This window comes from Adiantum capillus-veneris, chromosome 1 (assembly GCF_014529385.1).
Source record: "Adiantum capillus-veneris isolate H3 chromosome 1, ASM1452938v2, whole genome shotgun sequence".
Classification (NCBI taxonomy): Eukaryota; Viridiplantae; Streptophyta; class Polypodiopsida; order Polypodiales; family Pteridaceae; genus Adiantum; species Adiantum capillus-veneris.
Window position 1 is genome coordinate 187,943,180 of NC_140931.1, and position 27,701 is coordinate 187,970,880.

The 27,701-nt window shown below is 45.5% G+C and overlaps 1 protein-coding gene across 1 annotated transcript in view; it reads right to left on the reverse strand.

Annotated features, from left to right (window-relative positions):
- The window catches only part of LOC147466187 (dynein regulatory complex subunit 4-like), a 73,157-nt gene that overhangs the window by 33,711 nt on the left and 11,745 nt on the right, over positions 1-27,701 (reverse strand). Inside the window, exons 3-6 of the mRNA XM_086524558.1 lie at positions 18,342-18,461; positions 18,125-18,252; positions 15,616-15,694; positions 15,464-15,544 (exon numbers count right to left, since the gene is read on the reverse strand). Of these exons, the coding sequence (XP_086380684.1) occupies positions 15,464-15,544; positions 15,616-15,694; positions 18,125-18,252; positions 18,342-18,461 (408 nt within the window). The remainder of the gene's footprint in view (positions 1-15,463; positions 15,545-15,615; positions 15,695-18,124; positions 18,253-18,341; positions 18,462-27,701) is intronic.

Below are 27,701 nucleotides of genomic sequence, written 5' to 3' on the forward strand. Positions count from 1 at the left end.
TGAAAGTACAGAACTTTGTCGAGCTTGGGGCAAAGTGAAAGATCAAGAAGCATTGATTTTCTTCGATGGAGGAGCGGAGGCCAACTTCAATTTACCTGAATTGGCAGCGCGGCTTGAGATTACACCCAATAGGATGGGACTACCAGACGGGACATAGCCATTACACCTGTCATTGGCAAACTTCGGTTGCATTGTCAGGGGTGTTTGGGGCACGAGGACTTTTACATAATGCCCTTGGAAGGTTGTGACGTCCTCCTAGGAGTCCCTTGGTACCATAAGAACAACACCATGGTAGATTATTGGGCAAAGAAAGCAACTTTGACGAACGAAAATGGCCGAAAAATTGTACTTGATGTAAAATTGAAGGGCGAGTCTGTCACAAGCAGCTTTCGAAAAGCAGATGCGGTGGGCTAACATCTTGTCACAGTTTCACTTCCTGATTGTCCATGTTCAGAGACAGAAGAACTTGGTGGCAGATACTTTGTCTCAAGAGCCGCTAGTCTTGGCTATTTTCGCGATTCATCATAGAAGCTTCGAGGACATGGTTGATCAGTACGCCACAGATCCGAATTTTTTGGATTTATTCACTCGAATATAGAATGGGGAGGTAGTAGCGGGATATTCCATACGGGATGGCTACTGGATGAAGAAAACAATGTCATGCGTTACACAACCGTTAAGGGAAAAGGTTTTGATTGAGTGCCATTGTCCACCTTTTACAAGTCAGCGCGGCATCGACACCACCTTGAAAGGTGTGGAGCGTTACTCCTTTTGGCCGAGACTCAAGAAAGATGTGGACGACTTTGTACGCAGTTGTTTGGTATGCCAGAAGGTCAAGTTTGACAGGCATAAGCCAGGGATTGTTACAGCCTTTACCCATTCCCACCCGCCCTTGGGAAAGTATTGCTATGGATTTCATTTTTTATCTCCCGAAGACACAGAGTGGGCATGATGGCATTTGGACTGTCATCGACAGATTTAGCAAGCAAGCTCACTTCATTCCAGTGAAGAAAACAGGCAAGCCGGATCATTTAGCAAGATTGTTCATTGCACAAATTTTCAGATTACATGGCATGCTTGAGACAATAGTCCCCAACAGAGATCCCCAATTTACGAGTTTGTTTTGGAAGGCTAATTGGGGAACATTGGCACACGGTTGCAGTTCTCATCATCTTTCCACCCGCAGACAGATGGGCAATCTGAGATTGCAAATTCAGTTGTACTTGATGTATTGAAGTCTTAAGATTGCAAATTCAGTTGTACTAGATTTATTGAAGTCTTACATATCTCATCAGAAGACTCAATGGGAAAAAAAATTGCCCTTGGCAGAATTTGCCTACAATAACACGATCCACTCTTCGACGAGGAAGGCGCCATTTGAGATCATTGAAGGTGCTCCGAAGGTTCCACCCTTCCTTAGCACGAAAGGTAAGATTTTTGAAGCCGACCAGTACACGAGGGACTTGGACATTGCTTTTGCCAAGGTTCGGGAGGCTTTAGCGAAATCTCAGGAACGACACAAGAAGCCAGCAGATCGACACCATCGCGATTTGAAATTAAAGGAAGACGATTGGGTGCTCTTACGTTTTGAGAAGACACGCCTAAGAAAGAAAAAGGAAAAGGAGCAGCTTTTCCAAAGCTTAGCATAAGGTACTATGACCCTTTCCAGATAAAAGAAAACATAAATGATGTCTCCTTTGGACTAAAGCTGCCCGATACTTGGAAGATTCACAATGCATTTCATGTGAGTCTATTGAAGCCTTTTAAAGGCGATGTGCCCGATGATGGGGAGCCAGATGAGCAACCCGAAGTGGAGGAAAGCGAGGAGATACTCGTTCTAGAACACATATTGGCAAACAAGGGCAGAAAGATTAAAGGTAAAGTGATTAGAGGGTTCTTGGTTAAGTTCAAGAACTATCCTGCATTGGATGCGAAGTGGATGGAGGAGGAGGACGTAGCCGATACTCCTCAAATTTTGTTGTGATGTCAAGTGATGTCCTGTGATGTCTCCTAATGTGACTGTCGTTTTGTACAAGTGCTAGATGTGTTGTGTCTAGTGCGTTGGTACTAACAGCCAATGTCTACTAAGACAGTTTATGGCCTCTGTCTGTTTTGCAGGCGTAATCGAGGGCGATTACATTTCTTTCAAGAGGGGGGTATGTCACAAACTACTGACGTGGTTGGCCCTTGGACACACACACCCTGCGTGGCAGCAGCCCCGAAAACACGTCGTAAAATGCGCTGACAGACTGACACATGGCAGACTGTACGCACCCCCGCAAATTGCGCTAACTGCTGACATGGTAGTTTTTCGTAAAAGCACTGACCTGATGACGTGGCAGTCTGTACGATTTCCGCAAATTACACTGGCCATTTTTTGAGTTGAAGCTTTTGAGTTTGAGATTTTGGGGCTTTTCTAACAATAAATTAGTCTGTGGGGGCCTCACTTGTGAGAGTGAGCTACGGAAAGAGTGTGAGCCACGTGCACCGAAAACGCTGGAGAGAGAGAGAGAGAGAGAGAGAGAGAGAGAGAGAGAGAGAGAACGCAAGTGCTCTGCAAATGATGCTCTCAATACACAATCTGTATGACTACAAGACCCTAAGCATTCTATTTATAGAAGCTTAAGTTGAGGTAGGGCAAAAATGTGTAACTGGTGCAAAAAACATAAAAGCCCAAAAATGGCTAAAAATGTGTGCACCGAGCCACGCTCACAAAATGACCGGCCAAACACGTGCTAAAAATGTCCGCCCATGCAATCTACATGATGTGCGATGGGTGGCCAACCCGAGACAATCACTAGCCGTACAAAATGGCAACGCAACGGTGGTGTAACTACACCCCCTCTCAGCACTGGATGCTGAGACAACACAGAGGAGTCAACGGTGAGAAGCCAAAGTCCATTGAGGTACAGCCTTCCTGAAAGTCTGTTGCATTGTCCGATGTAGGAACATACTCCAAATGAAGATCTCTAGTCAAAACCCGCTCCCAAACATAGTGGTATTGCACCTCAATGTGCTTTGTCCGAGCGTGAAAGATAGGGTTCTTGGAAATAGCAATGCAACTCTAATTGTCGCACAAAAGACAAGTCGTAGCAGTCTGGGGAAAACACAGCTCTCCCAGTAATCTCCGTAGCCATATGGCCTCACAAGCAACATAGCAAGCTGCTCTGTACTCCGCCTCTGTAGAAGATAGCGCAACGGTGGGTTGCAGCTTACTGGTCCATGAAATGGGTCCTGAGCCAAGTGTGAAAACTACTACTGTAGTAGAGCACCGTGTATCTGGATTTTCTGTCCAACCTGAATCGCACCAACCAAGTAAGGTGCAGCCCTTGGAGCGACCATAGAACACACCATGGTCCAAGGTGCCGTTGATGTACCACAAAGTACGCTAGGCACATTGCCAATGTCGCTGACGAGGTCGGGTTTTGAAGGAACTGAGGAAAGAAACAGTGTAACAGATGTCTGATTTGGAATAAGTCAGCCATACGAGGCAGCCAACAACATTCTTGTACTACTCCAAGTCAATCCGTGGGGAAGGATCGTGAAGCGATACGTTCTCTCCGGGCTCAAGAGGAGTGCCAATCGGTCTGCAGCCTATCATCTCGAATCTCTCCAGGATAGCATTTGCATACTTCCGCTGAGAAAACAAGATGTCGTCTAGTGTCTGAAAAATCTGAAATCCAAGAAAATAGTGAAGAAGCCCAAGATCAATCATCTCGAAACGCGTCTCCATAGCTTTCATGATCGACTTGATCCTGCTGGTCCAAGAGCCTGTGAAAATGAGATCGTCCACATACACAATCACTATCGCAACCAAAAGGCCATCAGAGACAACATAACAGTTGGAATCTGATGAGGTATGTCGTAACCCCAGCTTCAAGAGAAACTGGTCAAGTGTGAGGTACCACTATCGTCCAGCATGCTTTAATCCATATAATGCTTTCCACAACTGATAGACCCAATCCTCCTTGCCTGGTATACGAAACCCAAGAGGTTGCTTCATATAAACTTCTTTATCCAAATCTCCATTCAGAAACGCACTTTTGACATCCATCTGGAAGTTAGACCAACCAAAGTTGGCTGCTAGAGCAAACACTGTGCGTATGGTAGTCATGCGAGGGGTGGGAGCAAAGGTCTCATCAAAGTCCACGCCTGGTCGCTGTGTGAAACCCCGAGCAACAAGTCTCACCTTGTGCTTGTCGAGGGAATCACTGGCCTTGTAGGAGTGCTCATCGGGCCACATAGATTAATATCAACCAGTGCAAGTGGTGCCAAAGCTCTGTTGGATGCCTGCTTCGGAAAGGTAACCCTGTGTTGCTTGCCCATCTGGCAGGCCTCGCATACGCCTGATGAGGAGAATATCGCTGGTTAACCCTCCACCGTAGAGGTCCTAGCAATCTGCTAAAGCTGTTGATAACATAGATGTCCAAATCGTGCATACCATTAGAGAAGAAGACTCCGTGATCCTAGAGAGAAGAGAAGTGAGGCGGTAAAGTAACCATCGCGCTCACCGCGTGCAAGGATAGTACCTGTCGTAGGATCAGAAATGGTGACTGTGCCACTATGAAAGTGTATGTCAGCTCCTTGAGAGTCCAAACTCGACACAGAGAGGAGGTTGAAGGCCATGTCCGGAAGTAAAACGCCTCCATTGAACTGAACTTCGGGTCTGCGGTGGAACGAAAGAGGGTAGTCTGGCCTGTGCCAGACACTGGAATCTCATGGTTTTCACCCATAGTGACGGTCTGCCCGTGAGTCTCTTTGAGAGAGCTAAACCATGACTGTTGGGGAGTCATATAAGTGGTGGCTCCACTGTCAAAACCCAAGTACCTGACTAGCATGTAGCAAGAGCGTGGTCTGTCGTCGCACCAAGAGCGGTCCCCGCCATCTCGTGAGAGGCTACAACAGCAGTGGAAGCTGTCTGTTTCTCTCTGTTGGCCTCGTCTCGCTTCTTCTTTCTGCATTCTAATTCTCTGTGCCCTTTCTGGTGGCAATGGTAACATTCGATGTCCTTGTTTTTCTTCTTCTTCTTACCTTTACCTTTTCTGTTACCTTCTTCAACTATCATAGCTCCTTTTGCATCAACAGCACCTCCGGCTCAGAATGCAGAGTGTCCCTCAATCTGTCTAAGAAAAGGGAGAATCTCGTCCAAGGTGGGAAAAGAGGTACGTCCGGATGTGAGCAAACTCTGAAATTAGGGATCAAAGCGTGGGGGAAGCTTGAATAATAAGAGGTCAGCCATGCGCGCCGAGGTGATGTCGCCTCCGCAAGAGACAAGGTCATCCCAGAGTTCCCGCATGCAGTCATCCCAGAGTTCCCGTATGCGGCGGGTCAACCCATCAAGTGAGTTGAAATCCTTGAACTGGAGGTTGTACAACTCCCGTTCAAGTGTGATCTATTTGGCAAAGGAGGTCTCCTCAAACTGGTCAAGAATCCGTCTCCACAATGGATGTGCATGCTCCTCGTTGAAAACTTCCTTCGTGATGCGGTTCGAGAGGTTCATCATAAGAAAGGTGAAGACTTGTATATCCTGATCCACCCACTCGTCGATCTGGGCCTAAGTGGCGGTGGGAAGGGAAGGCTTAGTAGCCGAATGGGTGAAATCATTCAATCATTCCCAGAGTCGATGGTAGGTAATAATTGTGCGGACTCGTGTCCTCCACAGAGAATAGTTGTGTAAATCCAACTTCTCCTCCTCGGCAAACTGGGTGAGGGCATAATTGTTGAATGTAGCGTTGGCAGATGTCGACGTAGTCACAGAAGTGGAAGTGGTTGTAGTCACAAAAGACGTAGTGGCCCCCTTCTGGGACTCTTGTTGGTGTCCCTTCTCCTTCAAAGTCGACGTGTCGTGTGCTCAGAGAGAAGTCCCAAAGGTAGATCGATAAGATCGCAAGACGTCGATGAAGGTACCGTTCCCAAGGCTGTAGCAGTCCAAGATAACCGCACGGACAACCACCGGATGGTGTCCTGACAAGCAAGGGATGGTTCAACCGCAAAAGAGGTAAAAATTCAGCGTGCTGTCCGCCCAAAAAGCGCTGCAAAGGGTGCTGAAAACTTTGTTGTGATAGAGATGTCAGCGTGCCTGTACGCCACGGGTCAGTGCGGGAGCGTCGCAGAGTGTCAGAGGAGAGGGTTCTCGCACTTTTCAACCGTCGAGGGGCTGAAAACAGAGAAAAAACAGCAAGTAATAAGTACCGAAAATGGTGCCAATTGGGTGTAGATACCTGTCCAACGTGTAGAGCTGCAAGTTCCAGGCAGTGTAAAAGACTCCTGGATGGTCCTTGGCCGCTCTCGTATATACACAAGGTTAGCGTTTTCTGAAAAACGCCGCAAGTCACCAAAAACGCCAGCAAAACACGGAAAAACGCAACAAGATCTGCAAAACGCAGATCTGTCCAAAAACACTAGGGTTTGCAAAAACGCCAGCAGATGTTGGTGCCGGTTTTGGTGCGATTTGCTACAGGAGGGAAGCACTAGGGAGAAGGATTGTCACGTGCACATCTAACCCTATGTGTACGTGGACAAGCTACTTCATGACATGGGTTCAGTTCAATTCAGTTCAGTTCAGTTGGCCTAGCTTAGGAAGTGATCTGGCACATTTGCGAGTCTGTTCGCAGACCATGCATGCTCAGACACTTAGAATGGATGCATATCCTCTGGTTGCACACAACATGACCATAAGATTTCCAGCAAAACCCATCAGGAGCATTTTCCAGTGCATTAGACCTATTTTCTCTATTTTTGACATTTTTCACTTATTATTTTTAAGTGACTTTTGTTGGGAACTAGGTAGACAATTTTGCTAATGAAATATATAAGCAACCTAGCATTAGCACAATCTGGCAGAGAAGGAGGAAGTGCACCAAGCAATGCAATTGCAACAGGCATCTCTCTCCCCATCTCAAGCAAGAACCACCCCCCCTTCAGCCTGGCGTTTTTCGGGTCCTGGGTTCTCGAGGGTCTTGAGGTTCTTGGGGGTCTTGAGGGTCTTGGGTTCTTGAGGCTCTTGAGGTTCTTCTTTCGCTTGCAATCTATGTTAGAGAAGGATCTTCTCTAACATGCGAAGTATCCATTCCGCTTCAAGTGATCACAGTGTATGGTCAGTCATCACCCGAAGCGAAATGGATACTTCGCATGGAGGTGATGGGCATGAAAGTAGCGAAGAAGAATTTCCTCACCATGAAGGTTTTCCTGACCCTCCCCCTTGGCCATCTACGCCAGGGATTGCACCAAATCCTGTGGAGGCTTTGGTCAAGACAATGATGGACATGATGACACAACAACAAGAAGCAAATCGCGTTGCGATGGCACAACAAGAAGCGGATTGCCGTGCCTTGGCGCGAAGTACGCTTGGCGGCCGGGGAACGAGAAGAAAGAAAAGCAGCAAGAAAAGCAAAAAAAAAGACCAACCTGGAGCAAGCGCGCTTGGCGGCCGAAAAGAAAAAGGAAGACTTGGATCGTGAATACATAGACAGAATGGCAGCCTTGGAACGCGAGCACGACGCACACGAAGAAAGAAAAGCGGCCTTGGAGTTAGAGCGTGAGATCCAGAGAGAACAACGCATGAACGACTTGGTCCTACATGTCCTCACCTCGAAGTCCGAGCCAACCAAAGATGTTGGTAGTTCATCAAGTGGTGCAAGCCGAGATTCGGACTCCAACAACCTAGTCACAGAGAAGTTGACTTTCAGAAAGTATGATGGTAAGATGGATGCTACTGTTATTCATTCTTGGTTGCATCAATTTAATGCTTATTTCGCGACAACTAAGAAGACAGGCAATAGCAAGGTTTTGACGGTAGCCATGTACCTTGCTGGTGATGTCATTAATTGGTACCACGCATGGCAAGAGGCACAGTTAGCTGCGCACCTAAAGGAAGCCGAGGATGGCACGCCCCTTTCTTTCAATTGGGCCGACTTCCAAGAAAAGCTCAAGGCGTGGTTTATGCCACCTCACTACCTCGCACGATTGAAGGACGATTGGCGCGCTCTCGAGCAAAATGGTATGCCAGTTATGTCTTTCTCTAATCGTGTCTTGCAGCTCAGCACTCAATTACGCAAATCGGATGCGGAGCGCAAAGAGGCATTCCTTTATGGATTGGACGAGTATATCAAGTTTGATGTGGAGGTACTCGACCCAATCGATCTCAACAAGGCAGTAGCAATTGCTCTTGCACAAGAGATGAAGCACAACAAGGGAAAGCCTAAAGAAAACAAGACTTCCACAAGTACCTCTCAGACTACGCAGAACCCTACAAACGGTAAGAATGGTAAGAACGGTAAGAACGGCCACTCATCTAACCAATCTTCCAAGAGTCTCTCAGAAAAGAACTCTCCAAATGAACCTAAGGGTAAAACTAACAAAATTGCTAGAACTAAGCTTACTCCAAATGAAAAAGCAGAACAAGGAATTTTAGGAGGATACATCACGTCGGAAGAGCAAAGCATTTATTCTAAGGAAGGTCGTTGTTATCACTGTCACATTAAGGGTCGCATAAAAAGAACATGTCCTAAGCTTGACTCTAATGAATCTATAGAATCCACAGAAACCACTTCCTCTGTCAATGCAATAAATGACAACACGAGTGTGCCCCAAGTTTCTCATGGCCCTCCCATTGATAAGTCTCTCATTAAATGTTATGGTCATATGACGGGGTAGCGTTTTGTTATATTGTTTGATCCAGGCAGTATGCATAATGTGATTAGTCCCTCTCTTGTTGAGAGAGCCCACCTAGAGGATAGTCAAAAATCTCCTCTCGAGGTCTCTGGTTTCGCTACCGGTATGGACTCTCTCATCACAAAAGAGTGCCTTGATGTGTTGTTTATAGTTCAACAAGCTGTTTTCCGTGGAGAATTTTTAACCTCTCTTCTCTCAGGATGTGATATGATTTTGGGCATTTGATGGTTTCATGAGCATAACCCTCTCATTGATTGCGGAAAATACGTTCACTTTTAATGCCAAAAGTGACTCTCCCATTGTCATTCATGGAGAGCAAGTTGTTCATTCTTCATCTCTCATTTCTAATGTGCAGGCGAAGATTGAAAGAAATCAGGAGACGGAAACTCTCTCAGTCTCGTCTTCTCCCAAGCAAGACACACATGATGATAACCATGATGAATTGCCTGATAATGATACGCATGATGATTTGAATAACAATGACAAGCATGATGATTTGCATGATGATCACGATGTGATTTTTCACGAGCATGATGATATGTATGATCAAGACGTGATTGTTCACAAGGATGATGGTTTAGTTGATGCTTTTTCTAACGAAGCTAACCTCGTTGCAAATTCGATCGATCACGAAGAATCGATCTTGGCTTTCGAGTCGAGGTCCAAAGCACCCCCACAGGTAGATTCGATCGATCACGAAGAACCGATCTTGGCTCTCGAGCCCAGGTCCAAAGAACCCTCACAAGAAGTACTATGTGTTCGAATGATTAGTCAGCACGCATTGTTCGAGTGTTTCATTCGTGATCGTTTCCTATATTTTAGTGAGCGTCTTTATGTGACCCCTTTTCCTAGGCATGACATATTGTACGTTGCGCACATTTCACTCATGAATGAGCACGGATGTATGCGGATTGTTCATGGAAAGCTGAAATGTTTGCATTCAAGGAAGTCACATTCCATGTCTCTTCCTTGGCATGACACATTTGTAGAAAGAGCACAAGAAAGTATGAGCACCAAGCATGGGGGCATTTCCGTAGTGAATTGCCACAGTTGATTGATTTAGATCAGAAAGACAAGATTCGATCTCATTGTTTGCGTGTGTGTGGTGAACCATTTGGCACTCCGTCTATTTGTTCATCTACATTGCATGCACAGTCTTTGAGGAAGACAAGATTTTTTCCAGTCACTTTACATGGAATAGGTATGTTCATGTTTTTGTGTTGACAGTGGTTTTAGGAATTTTCAACCTCTGAGATTCTTGAAGAAGGTAGACGCATGACTCTAGACGAAGTTGAAGCATTGAAGGAGCCTCAGAAGACTTTGTCGCTTTCGACGCGACCCAAAGAAGCAAGCATTGCAGACCTTTATGAAGTTCAAGTATCGCACGACCCACGCATCAGAGTGGGCCGGCGAAGAGTCCTTTCCAGGATTCCAGACCCTGTTGGCGATCTCCCTCCATGCCATACAGTTCGGTACCAGTACCTCACTTTGAAAAGAAGGGGATGTTACGTGCACATCTAGCCCTATGTGTACGTGGACAAGCTACTTCATAACATGGGTTCAGTTCAGTTCAGTTGGCCTAGCTTAGGAAGTGATCTAGCACTTTTGTGAGTCTGTTCGCAGACCGTGCATGCCCAAACACTTAGAATAGATGCAGATCCTCTAGTTGCACGTAGCATGACCATCAAATTTCCATTAGAACCCATCAAGAGCATTTTCCAATGCATTGGACCTATGATCCCTATTTTTGACATTTTTCACTTATTCTTTTTAAGTGACTTTTCTTGGAAACTAGGTAGGCAATTTTGCTAATGAAATATATAAGCAACCTAGCACTAGCACAATCTGGCAGAGGAGGAGAAAGTACACCAGGCAATGCAATTGCAACAGGCATCTCTCTCCCCATCTCAAGCAAGAACCACCCCCCCCTTCAGCCTGGCGTTTTTCATGACCATCAACCCACCGTTTTCAGCCAAGACTTGCAGCAGAATTCAGCCTTTTGGACAGTACTCAACGGCCCCCACCCAGTAGCGTTTGTAGAACCAGCAAGACCAGGGCAACGTTTCAGCAGGTTCAGCGTTTTTTAGACAGAAATATTCAGCGTTTTCTGCAGCAATAAGCCAGCGTTTTCAGCAGCATGACATCAGCGATTTCAACAGCATGAAAATCAGCGTTTTCCGCAGCATAAACAGCAAGAGATCTCGCCCTTCCAACAGTTAGCAAAATTCAGTCCCGTCGTCGCCGTCGACTTCATTCTAGGCTCTAGCTACACTTTGCATCAGCATCTTGTACCAGTCTTGTGCAATCAATAGTAGACCACTCTCTCCATCGAGAGTGGGGCCCTTGGAGGAGGGTTTGACAACTTCCCAATGTCGTATTCTCTTCTCTCTCGATCACTTAGTCTCAGCACCTTCACGCAGAGCGTCTATTCACTTTGTTTGAGATCAATTGCACTCTCTCATTAAGGAAACGGAAGGCTTTCCCTTCCGTAGGTAAAAGGAACCCTTGAGCACAGTTTGGAGCACTCATCTTGAGCAAAGTTCAATATTCACTTCCGCTGCACCTTACAAGGATGCAGATCAAGGCTACAGATGCAAAAACGCTATTGTTCTTGCAGAAAACGCTAGGGCTGAAAAACGTTGATCAGCGTTTTTGATATCCCCCGTGATGGAAACCAGCAGAAGTGTTAGCGCTAGCCTCAGGAGGAGAGATCGATGCAGATTCTCCATTGTTGGCGACTGATACCATGTGAGGGTGGGCAGCGAAAAGAGTGTGAGCCATGCGCGCCGAAAACGCTGGAGAGAGAGAGAGAGAGAGAGAGAGAGAGAGAGAGAGAGAGAGAGAGAGAGACCGCCTCCCTCTCCGCCACCATTCCGCCTCCCCCTCCTCCACCTTCACCCCCACCTCTCGCTCCTCTCTCCCCAGTGGGGCCCTCAACCTCATCTCCCGACCCATCCCACACTCCTCAAATTCAGGGGTCTGGACACACGTCTGCAAGGAGGCGATCTTTGGGTGGTGCTTTCGCTACGAGCCGCATGGCTTGGGAGGGACATCAATGCGAGGCATTGGAAACTTATTCTTGACAGTCATGTTGTTCAAATCCCTCTAATCAACACACAAACGAGACAAACCATCCTTCTTGCATAAAAATAAAATAGGAGCAGCAAAAGGACTTACACTAGGGCATATGAATCCTCTAGTTGCCAACTCCGTGAGTTGCCGCTCTAACTCTTCTTCTTGAGTCTTGTTCAAACGGTAGGGAGCCTTACTCACTAGTTGTGTCCCCCTACGTGAGTTCTATGCGATGGTCCTCCGGCCACTCGAGAGGGAAGATCATCCTGCAAAAAGAGATGCTCATACTTGGTAAACAAACCTGAATACCTTTCTAGAGCCTTGAGGTTCTGAGTGACTGGAGAGGCATAAATGAATGCCGCTTGTGCTCGTCTTCGTAATTCACGCTTCGCCTGCACATGAGAAATGAGAGGTAAAGAATGAAGACCCTTCTCACCACGAATGATCATGAGAGTCACTTTTGGCATTTAGAGTGAGCGTATTGTCTGCCCAATCAATGAGAGGGTTATGTTCACGAAACCATCGAATGCCCAAAATCATATCACATCCTGAAAGAGGAGACACAACAAATCTTCTACGGAAGGAAGCTTGCCGAACAGTGAATAACACATCAAAGCACTCTTGTGTAATGAGAGAGTTCATACCGGGAGCGAAGCCTGACACCTCGAGAATTGTCATGTAGCTAACCTTCAAGCGGGCTCTTTCTACAAGAGAGTCACCAATCACATCATACATACTACCGGAATCAAACAAAATGACAAGACGTTGACCCTTCACATGACCATAACATTTAAAGAGAGACTCATCAAAGTGTATGTCAGAGACATGTGGAGAATCAATGTGGTTCACTAAAGTGCTTGTGGTAGATGTGGGTGCTTTGGGTTCTCTAGGTGGTGATGTCTTAGGACATGTCTTTTCCATATGACCCTTAACGTGACATTATAAACATCGACCTTCCTTCGCATAAATGATGTGTTCTTCTGGTGTTATATATCCTCCTAGAAGTCCTTGTGCAACTTTTTCACATGGGGTTAGCTTAGGTTTAGTAGGTGTTTTTCATTTACCCTTTAATTCATTTTGAGAGTTCTTTTCCAAAGGATTAGAGGAGGATGGGCTAAAAGAATTGCTATTCTTACCATACTTACCATTTTGTGGGTTCTTAGGATTCTAAGAGGTACTATGAGAAGACATGTTCTCCTTAGGCTTTCCTTTGTTGTGCTTCATCTCTTGCGCGAGAGCAATCGCTACCACCTTGTTGAGATCTTTTGGGTCGAGGACTTCGACATCAAACTTGATATACTCGTCCACCACGAAAAGGAATGCCTCTTTGCGCTCTTCATCCGATTTGCGTAATTGCCAAGCTACAAAACACGGTTAGAAAAAGATATAACTAGAGTACCGTTTTGCTTGAGGTTATGCCAATCTTCTTTTAACCGGGCTAGGTATTGAGGTAGCTTGTCTTGGAAGTCGGCCCAATTGAAAGAAAGGGACACACCTTCCTCGGCTTTCTCTAGGTGCACGGCCAACTGTGCCTCTTACCATGCATGATAGCAATTAATGGCATCTCCGGCAAGATACATGGCTACCGTCAAAACTTTGCTATTCCCTGTTTTCTTAGTTGACGCAAAGTAAGCATTCAATTGATGCAACCAAGAATGAATAACATTAGCATCCATCTTACTATCATACTTACTGAACGTCAACTTCTCAGTGATTGGGTTGTTGAAATCATCGATTTGACCAAAGCCTCAGTAGGATTTGGTGCAATCCGTGGCGTAGATGGGCATGGGGGAGGATCGCGGAACAATCCTCCTAGTGTAGAAACTTCTTCTTCTCCAACTCCACTCTCATCACCTTCACGCAAGGTATCCATTCCGCTTTGGGTGATGACCATACACTGAGATCTTAGATACTTGAGTTGAGTTCTTGAGAGACTTGAGTTCTTAGCTTGCAATCGGTGTTTGAGAAGGCTTTTCTCTTACCCGAGCTCGACTCTTCCCTGCGGCGGGCGCACCCCTTCGCGGCCTTGCGCTCGCACCAAAGTTTCTTTTTCCCACCTCGCGTCGATTGGCCAGCCACTAAGTGCACGGTCCGCTCTCAATGAGTGAAAAGAGGAACAAGGGGAGGCTGGACAAGCCCTTCTTTGTTGGGTTACCTCTTAGTCTGCAAAAACACGATAAGAAATCGACACGTCCAAGTGGACTTGGGTTACGTGCGACCGCAACAAGCAAAAAAATTTATGTGGTTCTTTCCTTGAGTGATACAGAACACTGCCAAAGAGCTCTGATACCAATGTCAGGTGCAGCGGAAGTGAATGTTGATAGTGCTTAGGATGAGTGCTCCGAACTGTGCTCAAGGGTTCCTTTTAATTACTTAGAGAGACTCGAGAGAGTGCAAGTGCAATGATCACAAAGAAAGTGTGATATTGTCAATGAAAGTGATGAGAATGAGAGAGAGAGAGAGAGAGAGAGAGAGAGAGAGAAGAATACGACACCAGATGGTTTTCAAACCCCCCTCCAAGGGACCCTCCTCTCTATGGCGAGAGAGGTCTATACTTTAGATTGCACAAATCTGGTACAATGGTCTAGATGCAATGGACTTGCCGACGATGTCGACGACGATGATGGCGATGACAAGGACAGGCTGAAAACTGAAAAACGCTAGGGCTGAAATCTGGAAACGCTGGCTGAAAACTGGAAACGTTGGCTGAAATCTGGAAACGCTGGCAAATCTGGAACTCCTGTGAGGTTCTGCTACAATAGGAGTGGGATCTGCGAGGATAAGGGCTGATCTGCACAGCTGAATGCTGAAAACCAAAAATGCTGGGGCTGGTTTTGGCTGAAAATGAAAACGCTAGGGCTGATCTTGGGCTGAAGCTGAAAACGTTACAGATTCAGACGTGGGGAAGGAACTTGCGGCGAGGATCTGGTGCGGGATGGGTAGATTTGCAAGGCTAAGGCTGAAAATCCAAAAACGCTAGTGCTCTTGATGGCTGACACCAAAAACGCCAAGTGTTGCTGAGAGAGAGACTCTGCAAGTTGGAGAACTTCTTCTGTTGTCTCTTCTGCTTGTACTGAGTGCTCAATGGGTTTCTTTTATAGTTCTTTTAGCAAATTGCCCTACTTACTTTTCCAACAAAAGTCACTTATTAATAACTAGGTAAAAAATGTGTATTTTGGGAAAAAGGGTTCTATGCTCTGGAAAATGCTCATGACGGGTACAGAATGTCATGCTAATGTGCACGTGCAATCAGAGGGTGCGCAACTATTCTAAGTGCCTCGACATGCACGGCCAGCGCACAATCTCACAAGGGCCAGAACACTTCCTAGGCTAACCTGAACCCTAGACCTGGGATAGCTTGTCCACATGCACATAGGGTTAGATGTGCACGTGACAACATGACACCACTACATAAACCTCACCACGCCTCTCATTTCCATATGATTCATCTGAAGCTCCATCATTATCCAACAGAAAAATTTACTAAGACAACTAAAGCCATATTAGCACAAGCCCTTCATCAAATTCATGGAGAGTTTCAAAAAAAGGCCCTCTTGTATTTAATGCAGCGGTCTCCAAGTTCATTCATACAGTATAGTCAAGTTCATTTACTTTATGGTTTTCATTAAATGTCTTTGAAGAATGAATACATCCAATTTGAAAAGCCGTGTCCCATGATAACTGAACTAAGTGGATATATTGACTCTTTAAAGCTAACCTTCTTCTCAGTTTTGGTCTGCAACTCTTTTTCACCAACATCATACTCTTGCTTCATTTTTGTGAGCTCTTTTCCATGGTCCTAAACAAAGTCATTTGACAGGTCAAACTTTTTGTTCAGCACCTTTGAAGCCAGCATCTTATTCTAATTACCAGTTTAACTTGCTTTATAGTGTCTTCATAAGCAAGCTCTAACTCCCTGATTTTCTCTTTTAGGCCTAACTGCTCACTCCTGCATTTATCAAAAAATCTTTCAGGTAATACAATAGTCGTTTAAAAGAAACAAAAGGATTCTTCATTGTTCCAAATGGGCCCTCCCAGACCTTTGAAATGTCAGCTTTGCATAAAGCTACGACCAGTCCTCAAATTTTAGGAAAAAAACAAGAAATTTCAAATAGTACAAGAAATTCCAGGAGTACAAGAGATTAGCAGCACAATTCCTCACTTACTGAAACAGAGACGTGACATCAAAGAATGCATTTGCCTTTGGCAATCATGTGGCAGCTTGGAGTAAGAACTACTCAATTTTCAAGAGAGGAAGAAAGCAGGTGTTCACGGAGAGAAAATAGCAAAGCCAGTAAAAGGTCCCTCAAAAGAGACCGCTAACCCTTTGAGCAAGCAAGGACCTTTTCTTAAAAAGGAACACTTGGAAGACAAAATAGCTCATAAATATAAGCCAAATACGCACAAGTAGAAGTAGCATCGATGCACTATATAAATATTCCAAATATAAAAACGGCATTAGCCCACAAAGAGAGCCTTTTTGGAGATCTGCAGTCAATTAATGGGAGTCTATATGTCACAAACTGATGACATGGCATACTGGCACCGGAACAGAAGAGAGGAGCCGAACTGGACTTGACAGAGTTGAGCGGAAGAACCGGCAAAAGGCAGCGTGAAATGTGGCACAAAATGTGACAGAGTTGAGCCGAAGAACCGGTAAAAGGCAGCGTAAAATGTGGCACAAAATGCGCATGAATCATGGGAGGCCATACATCTATTGACGTGGCATCTAGCACGCTGGAGAGCTTTTGGTCGCCAGTTATGGGAAGCGTTAACTTTTGGTGCTTTTGAGTATCAGTTTTTTATAGTGGTTGGCTTTGGAGCTTCTAGCACTTGTAATACAACATTGATTTTTAAGCCAATGACCAGCAGAGTCAGAAAAAGGCCGCGTGAAACACGGTAGAGCCGAACTAGACGGAGCCGACCAGAAGAGCCAGCCAAAGGCAATGTGAAACGCAGCGCAAATGCGGCATGAATCATGAGAGGCCAGACGGCTCTCACCCCCCGTGTTTTATACAACTGACTGCGCCCAGATGATTTGGCTCCTTCATTCCGTTGTGGTTCGAACTCAGCCCTCTAACATCCCTTCCGGTTCGGTGCCCGCATGCCACGTCATCCATTTGTGGCAGTTTCCGCAAGGAACGTCTAGTTGAGGGTCAATATTTTTGGGAGAGGAACTTCGCCGCTCTATCTCTCTTGTCTTGCGTGTTCTGTCCGCTTTCAAGTTCATGTTTGTTTTAATTCAGTTCGGTATTGTTGCAACGTTCCTACCGCCTTGTCAGCGACTTGCCAGTGACCATGCATTAATGAGGGCCAATAGAACTGTCACAACTGGATGATGTGGCATGACCACCTAGAAGAGCCAATTGAGGTATCCTCTCACTTCATAAAGTGCGAACTATCTCTATCCATATACTACTGAGAGTATCCACCGAAGAGGAACGCTGACCACTAAGAACATACATGTCTCTAGCCTTCCCTAATAAAGCAACGGCAACCACAATGGAGAAAATAATATGTCGAGCATGCATCTCAAAAGCGTGGATAGTGCTTGGCAACATGTCCAAGGTATCAAGTCTGCAATATCCATCAACAAGAAAACAGAGTCCTCTTCTTTCCCCATCATAAGTAAGGTGAACCCGGAAACTGTAACAGCCAGAATACCGCTCCCCAAGACACAAAGCCTATGTGATTACCCACGACGTACCAGAGTGCATCTCCATGCTGAACCATGAGCATGAGGGCAAATACTTACCTCTCTAGAGCAGTGCAGCTCTCTCTCTCTAACAGCCGGGAGCTGTTGTCTCCTCTCCTACCAGAGTTTTCTCTCTAGAATTTTTAAGAGATCGTCTCTTAAACAGAGACTCTCTTGAACCGACTCTCTCTAGTCTCTCACTAGAGAGAGAGAGAGAGAGAGAGAGAGAGAGAGAGAGAGAGAGAGAGAGAGAAATGAAATGTAATATTAACGTCTTCAAAAGGCCTAAATGACCTATGAAACCAAAAGGTTACATGTGGTGAATCTAATACCAGGTCTGGGTACAAAAAGTACAAAGAACTGAAAAGAAAATAGTGGGTAGGGGTGGGGTGAAAGCTGATACAAAGGGAAGACAAAGGGTGAGCTGATACAATGGAGAGAGAGAGAGAGAGAGAGAACTGGTCATAGATCCGAATTAGGTCGTAGAAGTTGTATTGCCCTAATTGCCAAAGGTCATGGCAAAAGTCGGTAGCATCTCATGTAAAGCTTTTCACACAGAGATGCGACCTATGATCTCCTCAAGCTACCTTTCCAATAGTTGTCAAAAGTTTGAAAAGCTCCAAAACAACAAAAAATTAAAGTTTTGATTAATAATCAAAATTGTAGGAGAATATAAGCACCTACAAAAGCTCCATCTCACGCTTTGTTGTTTGTTCTCGGAGCAGCTTTAAAGCTACTTCATGTTCTGCTTTGACAGCTGCAATATTGTTATGCTGTTCGTATAAAAGATGCTTCATCTTCTGATTATACACCTGAATCAAATCAAGGCAAACATGTTATCTGTGATAATCTTCCAAACTATACCAGGAGTGAACCACTTCATGACTTATAAGAGACTTACTTTAATCTCATCTTGATGTCTCTCTTCCATTTCCTCAAGGTTTCTGTCTTTGATTCTCAGTTCCACTTTTGCCTGCTCCAGTTCTTTTTTCTTGATCTCTAAAAAGGAGGCAATCTTGTCCTGAAATTTTTGCACAATAGACACGACACATCACCACCTTCCAAAGAACGTACAAATATTAAATAATGATACATGGAACTTTTGACATCTTACTTTAGTTTTGAAACTACTATCAATTTTGCTCACCATTAATGCCTACATAAACATTCTTGCCAATTTTCAGCCAAGTATGATATTATTTTCACATGGCTATGAGAACACAATTTTTACACAGGTATGGTTCAAATAATCATATGAGAATGGTTCCGACTATGTTGCTGGTAAAGGTGGCAAATTGATTAGTAAACAAAATCACGGAAACAAAAAATTGACACACTGACACAAAATGAGGGCTCGATTACGTAAGGCCGACCCCCCTCCCGCCCTTGAACAGGCCCTATGTTAAAATCTCCAAATGGAAAGACAACCCATGTTGAGCACCTCTATGATGCATACAGGATAAAGCAAAGCTTGCAGTTGCTCAAAAACATCAGCCAAGACACAACCCGTAATTCTACTTTCAAGGACTCAAGGTTGCGGAAGCTGAGTGCCCATAGTAGCTGCGGCGCACAACTACTTCGGGAAAAATAGTACTTTTTGCCTATTTTTGCAGAACTTAAACGATTTCCCCTTAGTTTAGGTCGAAGCTACTTTTTTAGGACAAATCTCCACCTATCCCACTCTCCAAGCTATATTCCCTGCTTCTACAGGATAAAGCAAAGCTTGCAGTTGCTCAAAAACATCAGCCAAGACACAACCCGTAATTCTACTTTCAAGGACTCAAGGTTGCGGAAGCTGAGTGCCCATAGTAGCTGCGGCGCACAACTACTTCGGGAAAAATAGTACTTTTTGCCTATTTTTGCAGAACTTAAACGATTTCCCCTTAGTTTAGGTCGAAGCTACTTTTTTAGGACAAATCTCCACCTATCCCACTCTCCAAGCTATATTCCCTGCTTCTAAGTGGTTCCCGACTTCAAAATTTGCCCATTTCAAGGTTGTTTTGATCCTTCAAAGCGATTTGAAATTCTCATTAAAAAAATTCCTAGCCGGTTTTGAATGGTTTGAAGGCTTCTTGCTCCGCAGCACTATCGTTGTCCCTAGCTTCATAGCTCACATTTTTCAAATTTCTCAACATTCTCTCTAGCCTAGAGAGAAAAAATCATTTGTTATGAAACAAAAGCCCTTATGTCTAATAGAAACAATGATAACAACCCGTTGCTAGCTCATCAGAACTTGTTTATGATGGCATTACTTATTCTGTAATCATCATCAACCTCGACTATGCAAGCATTTAAGAAGAGGAGACTCAAGAGACATGTTGCTCTAGATGCCCTTTTAGCAAGAACACCCTTCTACAATATATGACTAGTCTACTTGGTGCTTGAGACTGAGTGTGCTTCAAGCATTTTCATCATAAGAACTCGAACATCATGAAGAAATTATTTTTTCATTAATTTCTATACATTAATATATTGTGTGCTGCCCCATTTAAGAGAGAATGAATTTCTATACATTTGGTATATTGTGTGCTGCCCCATTTAAGAGAGTTCCCGCGGGATGGTGACATTATCATCCTGGGGGACTTCAATGCTAGAATTGCCCACCACTAGACAATATTTTATGATACTTCAGAGGAGATGCTAGGGGAGCTGGATACTACAGAGATGGGCCTATCTAGACTATCACAGGGGCATACTGAGTATGGACAGTACTTGATAGACATGGGGACTGCACATGGGAGGTTTTACATGCTTTCCACACAAACATGGAGCCAGCATAGTGGATTATGTCATGGCACCGCCAAGCTTTATCTCTAGTATCCAGGACCTCACAGTTGGACCCAGACATGTTGGGGTGGCATTAGATCATGCCCTTCTATCGATGACCATCTGTTTTCAGTTTAGTGTAGCACACATGCCACAAGCAGCAGCCCCTACTCGCTACACATCTAAGAAATAGACGGACTCTGTCTACATAGACGGGATATACACACGCCTGTGCACTGAGGAGCCATGGCGATCCCTAGAGGAGCTTACCTCTGTACTGACACAGACTCTACATGATGCAGCAGCAAAGGCATACATACCCACACACGACGTGAGCAGAGACGACGCTCTAGCAGCATGCCCTAGAACAGTTGGTATGATGAGGAGTGCCGCGAGATGAGAGCCAGACTTCAGAGGGACGTGCTTTTGGGAGACACCACTCACAGACAGTCTCCGATTGCCTTCCGACACACTAGGAGGGCTTTTTGGCTCAGCTAGAGCAAGATCTATATCAACTATTCTCGAGTCAAGACTCAGGTGAGGCATGGCGACTCTTTCATGAGCATTATTCCCCCCCTCTTGCCATTACCATTACTTCCATAGAAGCTTGGGGCCAGTATGCATCATCTCTGTACATAGTTCCTGGGCAGCCACCTCTTTCCGATCCCCCTGAGCCATGCCCACACACGTGTGCTTTTTGCATTGCTGAGATGGTGAAGAAGGCCATTGATAGGATGAGAACTGGGAGAGCATATGATGATGATGGCTTAGTGGTTGAGCATTTCATACATGCCAGGGACCTGCTCGCAAAGCTTCTAACAATAATGTTCAACCATGCCATGTGTGAGGGCATGCCTGATACTTGGAGTCTATCTACTATTGTACCTATCTTCAAGTCAAGAGACCCGATGGAGCTTGGGAACTATCGCACTATCATGATTCATGTCACAAGGCGGGCACCACGTGCCAATAGAAAAGAACAGACTGAACAACTTTAAGCACTTCAAATAACAATTGAACTGAGAGAGAGAGAGAGAGAGAGAGACGACACGCGACACGGAGTGGCGGAATTCCACTCCAAAGAGTATTGGCCCCAAACCTTGGCGCCCCTTTTAGTATTTCTTTATATTGCATCAACACAGTACAAGCCGGTACTCCAAACTCTGCACCTCCTCCAGGAAGCATGCCAAAGAATGAGCCCTAACCTAATATTTTAAGCCCTTGGCCTAAAAAGCAATTATAGTGAAAAGCTTTCAAACTTCAAAGCATCTGGTCCAAAAGCAAAGCCAAAAAGCTGCCAAGGTAAATCACGGAAATCCTTACAGCCTGCCACGTCATCAACCAACGCAATTTTCGGAAATCTCCCTATTGTCCTTAGGGTTAGGGTTAGGGTTTCTGCAGTTTTAGGGTTAGGGTTTCTAGAATTAGGGTTTGCAGGTTTTAGGGTTAAGGTTTCCAAAATTAGGGTTTGTAGGTTTTAGAGTTAGGGTTTTTAGAATTAGGGTTTCAACAGTTAGGGTTTCTGGCAAAAATTAGGGTTAGGGTTTCTGCTCTCAGGCAGCCACGTCATCACTTTGTGACAGTTTAGGCCCCTCGGCCACATCTGTAAGTTGGCTCCATTCTTTAGGCTTTGACACATGAGCAGTTTGTTACAATTCAACACATATTGGCTCGGTTGTATGCATCCATTCTTGAGCAGCAACTCAATAGATGGGCAGAGAGGGAGGGCATACGCGCAACCGGGTAAGCAAGATTCAAGAGAGGTTTCTCTACTCTAGACCGCATTCTAACACTAAGAGCAATTATTGAGGAAGGCAGGTCACATGGGAGACGGATCTATTGTAGCTGTGTGGATTTCTGCAAAGCTTTTAACACAATGCCCAGAGCTAGATTGAAGCGCAGACTACAAGAGAAGGGAGTACCCACAGAGGAATCATGGCATTATACAGGTCAGTGGTGGGGCATGTACGCACTCCAAAGGGGCTATCTACATTGGTTCACTCCACTATCGGGGTGAACCAGGCTGCCCCCCCTCTCCTACTCTATTTGGTATGTATGTAGATGGGGTTTCTGACTTTATTGAGAGAGATGGTGATAGAGGGGCACAGCTGGCAAGGACATGGATTCCACTATTATTATATGCTGATGATATTGTGTTGATCTCCGACTCTTTAGAGGGGATGCAACGCCACTTGGACGCATTGCATAGGTTTGCCCACGATAGTGGTTTGTCTGTCAACCTTGGTAAAACCAAGGTTATGGTGTTTAACCCCACCGCACGGTGGATCAAGAGAGCAGCACCCACACTAACATATGGCCATGAGACAGTGGAATATACCAATGCTTACACCTACCTTAGGGTGGTCTTTAGTGGACCATCACTCTCATTGAGGAGAGCAGCAGAGACAAGACTCACCAGAGCCTATGCAACATTGGGGGGATTGGAGAGGATGTGTTTACAGATTCAGTTTCAAGAGCCTCGGACTAGGCTCTAGCTTTTTGACACCCTGGTGGCTTCCGCATTGCTCTATGGAGTTCAAATATGGGGGCCCTCTTTGGACTATCATGGGAGGTCGGGTCGCACTGATGGATGAGGAGACATGGAGAAGCCCCTGGTCTCTATGATCTCGCGGCTCATTAGAACCAAGGCTTCAGTTACCACATAACATTATTCGAGCACAGCTAGCTGCCCCCCCACTAGTGGTTGAGGCGCTTATCAGATCAGTCTCCTTTATGCACTGCTTATGAGACCTCCACAGAGATAGATATGTCCGCCTACCATTTGAGTCCTCTCAACAGTTAGCTATGCAAGGAGATACAACATGCTGGTATGGAGAGATGACGTCATGGTTTCATGGACATGGGTTCACCATGGACAGATTGCCCCCTTTCCAATACTCATTGGATGCAAAGTTACCTGGAACGGGAACGGGGGCCTCCGGAAGCCCCCCCCCCCCCCCCCCACCGAAAAGAAAAACGGGAATGGGAGCTGGAACGGTAAGCTTAAAATATGCTTAAATTAGGTTGGATTTAACCTATATGTTAGTAGAGAGCCATACTGTCACCAGGAGGTGTATTTTTCCTGTTGCCTTCCGTAAATAAGTATTAGATATATTTATTTTATTTTTACTTGTTTGTCCCGGAACCCTTGAAAAAGGTGCAAGTGGACATTGCATGGCCAGTGTGAAACGGCTGCAGCCAAATGGGTTTCTCACATCGGGGATCTAGGTCGGTCAGACAGGGACTGCCCGGGCCAGTTAGCACTGAATTCTGATGAGTATGGAAGCTCGTGTGCGCCAAACTGGAATTTGGGCCACTCGTCAAGTCACTGCAACTTTATAAGTTGAAAGGGGCCAGTACATTGTAGATGTTGGTCAAATGGTAGTCTTCAATGATGGTCATGAGACCGATAGGGACGCCATGGAAGCATCTCCTAAAATTTAGGGAACTGCTATTTTTGACCGGAAAATGTGTTCGCGTCATTAGCTCTGGAATGACAGGGGGAACATTTTATTGCTCTGCTGCCAAGTCAACTAACCCACCAGTTGAGATATTTTTAGCAGGGAAAGCCCAAACTCGGAAACTGGGCGACGTGTCAGCCTGTGAGCGATTCTGCCACTCTGGGAGGCAAAAACGAGCTGCATATCAACAAAGGGGACGCCATTTTCAGCTTCAGGTGGATTGTAGCAGATACAGAAGCTATGGAATGCTTACCTTGCCCTCTATGCACAGTATGGTGACGGGAGTGATGCCCCGCACGCTACATACTGCTCTCTTTCTCCCCTACGTACAGTATGTTATGCCCCACTAGTGGGCTTCTCATTTGATCTATGTACAATTCTGGGGGTTTATGCGCGTTTGCCAAGGCAAGAGCCTTCTGAACAGGAACCGGATTAGCTAATTGCTAATCCCCCACAGGTACGCACAGTTCCATCACGAAAGATTGCGAGTTTGGAGAGTTTTCTCGCGTGAAAACTCGTCCAATTCACTGGGGAACTGTCCCATTGCGTGCGGGAGCCCTTGGGACACGCGTAGGCGTGTTCGCTCCGCTAAAAACGATCCGAAACAGGGAATTACAGCCTGCTGTGTTTTTCTGCAGGTTTAGGGTTTCGCACCTAAACTGCAAGGGAACATTGGGGGAGCCTCGTGAGAGCCTTGGGATGCGTGTACAGGCTTTTGGGCTCCCGGCAGTGAAAAACAGAGAATTACAGCCCGCTGAATTTCTGTGACAGCTCACCAGAAAGCTTCCAGATATCGAGGGAATCCATCCTAGACAGGTGTTTTTGACCTACAGGGGTTTTTGTGCCGTTATGCTGTCGAAATCCGGTCGAAAACCTGCGTTTTCAGCCCTCGCCAGGTTTGGACAGCTTTGTGAAAGCTTGTGCTAAGTGGTCGGATCGTCTACCTTAATTTGAATAAAGAAATACCGAAAGGGGCGCCAGTCTTTGGGGCCTACAGGGTGTCGATCTCGTGTGCGCAGTGACATTCTAGTTGCTGGACGCAACTGTGTTCTCTTCCCTTCTCAGTGCTCTGTGTAAAGTTAACAGGTAATTGAAATAGTACCGCCCTCTACGTTGTATAGGCCAGTTATATGGTTTCCATCGACGGGATAGTCACTTTTTCTTCAAAAAGTGCAGCGTGGATTGTTGTGGGTGAAAGCAACACAGAGCTTGTCGATATGGCAAAGAAGAGAGACCAAGTACCTGAAGAGGGATCTTCCTCACATGGCACAGAGAAAATTCCTTCAACTCTTCAAGAAGAGGACAGGTTGTTTAGAACTCAACTGCGTTGTTGCATGGACATGTTTCAGCAGTTGGCTAACAACCCAAGGATGTAGGAATTCTTACAGGCTCCGACACAGGGTTTTCAGCCTCCTACACAGGGCATGACTGAGCCGTTGCAGGAAAAGGAGATTTCCAATGCGCAGAGGACTCATGATGCTCGAGGGAAAGCCCATGTGGTTGAGCAACTAGCGGTGTCCAATGATCCAAAGCAACTTGCTTTAGCTGGACAGGAGCCGTTTGTGAATGGTCAAGGGAGCAATGAACAGGCTATGCGTCAGACCCTTCCATTACCTAATACTTATCCTGGTTATTTTGGAGGTGGTTCAGTGTTTCAAGCTATGGCTGGACCTTCCACAGGTTATATGCCAGGGAATGTGTTCGGGACAATGCAAACAGGCATGGGTAACCCTATGTACGCGAACATGGGTGTCCAACCAGGTTTTCAGGGTGCGTATGGTCAGTTTCGAGTGCCCGGAACACAATTTGGTATGGCTGGTCTTTCGCAGCCATACGTACAAAATGCAGATATGACAGGGAAAACAGTTGATGCGAGTGCTGGAATGAACACTCATGGAGCACCACTGTTACAGGCACCTGTTTATGATAATGTGGCTCCTTTGAGTCAGCCTAAGGATTACAAGGAAGGTGGGCAGGGAGTGAAGTTTGAAACTTTCAGAGGAACTCAGGACCAATTAAAGGCTTTGACCTTCATACAGCAGTTCGATGCAGCTTATGCTGCAGGCAACTTCACGGAATCTTCAAAGATACGCAAGGCTGCCACTTTCTTGAAAGGGAATGCGCTTCAATGGTGGACCGCATTGTTTAACCAAGGTCAAGCCCCAACAACGTGGGTCCAATTCAAACAGCTTTTTGCGCCTGCATGGTTGACAAACACTTTTGAAGTGGATGTGATGACAGAATGGCACGAGTTGAATGCTAAACAGTGTGCGAATTTGGAAGAGTACAATAAACAGTTTTGGGCCGCACTGTTGCCAGTCACCTCTTACAGGTTTGTGCCATTGTCAGAACAGATTGAGAAGTACTGTTGCGGATTGCCCAAGAAAATCAGGGACTACTGCACAAAGACTACTGTCATGAATATGTTTCAGTTGATAGAGAATGCAAGAGTGGCCAGCAATCTGTTGAAGGGAGATTCCGATGGATTTAATAGCCACAAGAAAGGGTCCCAGGGCAAACAGTTTTCAGCCAAGGGCAATGTTGCAGCAAAGCCTTCTGAGTCTCCTGCAAAGAAGCCCTCCACTCAAGAAGCTGATACGTCCAAGAAGCAGTCTAAATCTTCTTCGGAACGAGGACAGGGACAAAAAAGGCATTTTTCTGGCAAAACTTTTCAAGAAAGGAAAGCTCTTAGGGAGGCCAAGAAATGCTACATTTGTGAACAGGAAGGACACTTTGCAAATGAGTGCCCACAGAAGAAGTCACAAGATAAGGATGACAAGTCAGACCATAAAGGGAAGAAGCCAAAGCCGAGTGCAGGACTTGTTCCAGATTTGGCTGGAGATCAGCCAAACACAGATGCCACGGAGCTGTGCAGAGCTTGGGGCAAAGTTAGAGACCAGACAGTGCTGGTTTTCTTTGATCCAGGAGCCCGTGCAAATTTCATATCACCAGAATTGGCATCAAAGTTGGGCATTCGTGCAGAGGAGATGGGTATGACAGGGGAAGCAGGTTTGGCATGCCCAGGACATTCAGAGCCTGTTACTCCCATTCTGGGAAAGCTTCGTCTGCACATTCAGAGCTATGTGGATGCGGAAGAATTTCATATTATGCCGCTTGAGGGCTGTGATGTGTTATTGGGTATCCCATGGTGTTACAGGTTGCATGCTATGGTGGATACTTACAACAAAAAGATTACCCTTGTACATAAGAGGAAAGACTCATGTCCTTGATGTAAAGCTTAAAGGCGAGTCTGTTCCAGTTGTTTCTGCTTCTGCTATTTCATCTGTAATAAAGAATCATCTTTCTGCGTACTTGATCTTTGCAAAAGAAGTACCTCAAGTTGTATCTAATTTGTCTACCTTAGATAAAGACAGGTCAACTTTTTTGAGTGGTTTCAGTGATTGTTTTTCGGACTCTTTGCCAGGGGAGTTACCTCCTGAGAGACCTGAGGATCATACTATAGATCTTGTGCCAGGTTCTAGTCCACCGAATAGACCACCATACAGGGTTAGTGCAACCCAACAGAAAGAGATTATGGGTCAGGTCAACGAGCTTTTAGAGAAGGGGCTGATTCAGCCCAGTTCATCCCCTTTTTGTTCGCCTGTACTCTTAGTGCAGAAGAAGGATGGTTCATGGCGCATGTGCATTGACTATCGCGCCTTGAATAAGAATACCATCAAGACCAGGTTCCCCATACCGAGGATAGATGACATTCTTGATCGGCTTGAGGGAGCGTCATTGTTTACAAGAATAGACCTAAAGAGCGGGTATCATCAGATACGCATTACACCAGAAGATGTCCATAAGACTGCGTTCAGGACAACATTTGGTCTCTATGAGTTTCTTGTCATGCCATTTGGTCTCACAAATGCTCTTGCCACATTTAATAGAATGATGGACAGAATTTTTAGACCACATAGAAACTTCGTGGGTACCTTCTTTGATGACATGATTGTCTACTCAAAGTCTGAAGAGGAGCATAGGGATCACTTGACCGCAGTTTTCAATGAGCTACGCAAGAATAGGCTACTCAT